At 44.9% G+C, this 2,826-nt stretch overlaps 1 protein-coding gene across 1 annotated transcript; it reads left to right on the forward strand.

The window, feature by feature from the left end:
- Nucleotides 1-205: 205 nt before the first annotated feature.
- Nucleotides 206-1,320, forward strand: LOC307184841 (ADP-ribosylation factor-like protein 16; the record flags this gene model as incomplete). The annotated part of the gene is given in 5 exon segments (XM_079918618.1): nucleotides 206-262; nucleotides 860-934; nucleotides 936-980; nucleotides 983-1,238; nucleotides 1,241-1,320. Coding segments are annotated over 5 exon segments (513 nt in total).
- Nucleotides 1,321-2,826: the final 1,506 nt, after the last annotated feature.

Consider the following 2,826-nt stretch of genomic DNA (forward strand, 5'->3'; position numbering starts at 1 on the left):
TACAATATACATTATTGTAAACTAATGTATTATTAACAATGTAATTCTAAGAATATTCATTTTCTTTGATTGGTGTAACATTTTAAAACCAACCATCATGCATGTATAAAATGAAAGAAATTCAATAAAGATATTTCCATTAAAATAGCAGAACTTCTAAATACCTTGGAGAGGATATTATAAAAAAATAAGCAGGCTCGGTGTCATGGGCCTGGGGAAGACGCTGTTGGTGAAACGCTTGCAGACGATCCTTCCGTGCAGGGTAGGGGGTACGGCGATCCGGGGGGCGCTGGCGGTGAGCAGGGTGGGGGGCGCCCGGGGCTGGGTCCGCCAGTGCTTACTCCCTGGCCCCGCTCGGAGACCTTTTTTTTTTCCAGCACCTTTATTGGAGTATAATTGCTTTACAATGGTGTGTTAGTTTCTGCTTTATAACAAAGTGAATCAGTTATACATATACATATATCCCCATATCCCCTCCCTCTTGCGTCTCCCTCCCTCCCACCCTCCCTATTCCACCCCTCTAGGTGGTCACAAAGCACCGAGCTGATCTCCCTGTGCTATGCCGCTGCTTCCTACTAGCTATCTATTTTACGTTTGGTAGTGTATATAAGTCCATGCCACTCTCTCACTTCGTCCCAGCTTACCCTTCCCCCTCCCCGTGTCCTCAAGTCCATTCTCTACGTCTGCGTCTTTATTCCTGCCCTGCCACTAGGTTCTTCAGAACTTTTTTTGTTTTTTAGATTCCATATATATGTGTTAGCATACGGTATTTGTTTTTCTCTTTCTGACTTACCTCACTCTGTGTGACAGACTATAGGTCCATCCACCTCACTATGGAGACCTTGACTGCCTTACACAGCTGAGCTCCCAGGATGGGAAGGGCAACCTGGGCGATCCTCCCCCGATGCGGCCCACGGTGGGTACCAACCTAACTGGACATGGCGGCTCAGAGAAAGATCACCATCCAGGAGCTGGGGGGTGGTGCATGGGCCCCATCTGGTCCAGTTACTATGGAAACTGTCATTCTCTCCTGTTCATGGTGGATGCCTCTAACCCCACCCAGCGCTCTGCATCCTCTGCACAGCTCCTGGGTCTCCTTTCGGCAGAACAACTTGAAGAAGCATCAGTTCTGATTCTCTTCAATAAAATTGACCTGCCCTGTTACATGACCATAGAAGAGATGAAGTCGTTAATCGGGCTCCTGGACCTCATTGCTTGTGCCAAGCGGAATATCACCACGTAGAAATCAGTGCCCGGAAAGGCACTGGCTTGTCAGAAGTGCTGCGCTGGCTCCAGGACATCCACAGAACTAATGGTTGACTGCAGGGCGGAGAAGCATGGCTGGCCCGCTCTGTGGCAAGAAGGCAGAAGAAAACACTGCTTGGCCTCTGGCTATCTGTTGCTTTTATAAGGGCAAGTAAGCCCTAGAATATCGGGTTCTGTGCTGAGTTGCAGTGATGGGTAAACTGAGGCACTCAGGTTATAGAAACTCCTGACATCTGCCCTCTGGCTCCAGTGCTGGGAGAGGAGGACAGGCATGCTGGGTGGCTTGTGTCCTACATCACCCTGGGATGGTTCTAGGGGATTTGTTCCCCTCCCCCTAGGAGAGCTGCTCTCTCAGCTCCGACAGAAGCTGCAACCTGTTGAGTTTCTGATACCGTGACAGTATAAGGAAGCTTGTGGGAAAACACCTATTGCTTGGTGCATTTGTGTCCTAGGGCCTCTGTAACAAATCGCCACAAATGGTGGCTTGCAGCAGCATAAACTTACGTTCACGGTGCTGGAAGCCAGAAGTGTGGAGGCTCTGAGGGAGAATCCGTTCCCTGCTTCTAGTGGCTGCTGGTGCCGCTTGGTGTCGTTGGCTTGTGGCTCGCAGGACTTGAATCTCTGCCTCTGTCTTCACGTGGTCTTCTCTCCTCTTTATAAGGAGGATGTAGGGCCCACCCTAAATCCAAGGTGATCTCATCTCAGGATCCACAGTTACATGTGCAAAGATCTTTTTTCCAAAGAAGGTCACCTTTGCATGTTCCGGGGGTTACAACTTGGACATATCTTTTGGGGCCACTATTAAACCTACTGCAGTCTGGTAAGAAAAAATAAAAAAATAAGCACACCTACTCAATGAAATCTATAATACTTAAGAGCATAAAAATTAGGCTTGAATGTACTGGGGAGAATCCACATTACTTGATGAGAATAAGCAATCATAAAATATCAGATTTACCACGAGTAATCTAAAAAATTAATAAAAACTCCATGGGAGTTTTTAGAAAATAAAACTTGAAGGTGCTTCTTGATTTCATCTGATAGAGGTATACAAGAATATGTGTTTCCCCTAAAAAGTAGCAACTAAGGGAACTTGCCTTACAGAGGGAAAACATATGATAAAATTATAATAACTATGAGTCGTAGGTAAGGGCACATAAATAGGTAAGTAGGCCAAGAGAACAAAATAAAGTCCAATAACAGGCCCAACTATGATTATTACTTCAATGATCAAAGTGGCCTTTCTCGTCATTGGAGAAAAGACAGACCATTCTATAACTTATGTTGGAACAATTGGCTATCGATTGTTCAAAAAGAAAGTTCTCCCTCACACCATATGTAAAAATATATCATGTATGGATTAAAACCTAGTTTTACAAATAAAATTATAAAAGTTTTAGAAGACAGTATAAGAGAATTTATTTTTCTTTGGGTGGGAAAAGCCTTACCTAAATCCCGGGAATCAAAAAGGAAAACACGAAGCTGTGAACTCGCACGTATGTTCAGGAAAGGGATTAAGTTTGAGGTAGGAGGTGAGGAATATATACTGCATATTTTTGT

This window comes from Stenella coeruleoalba, assembly GCF_951394435.1.
Source record: "Stenella coeruleoalba genome assembly, chromosome: 3".
Taxonomy (NCBI): Eukaryota; Metazoa; Chordata; class Mammalia; order Artiodactyla; family Delphinidae; genus Stenella; species Stenella coeruleoalba.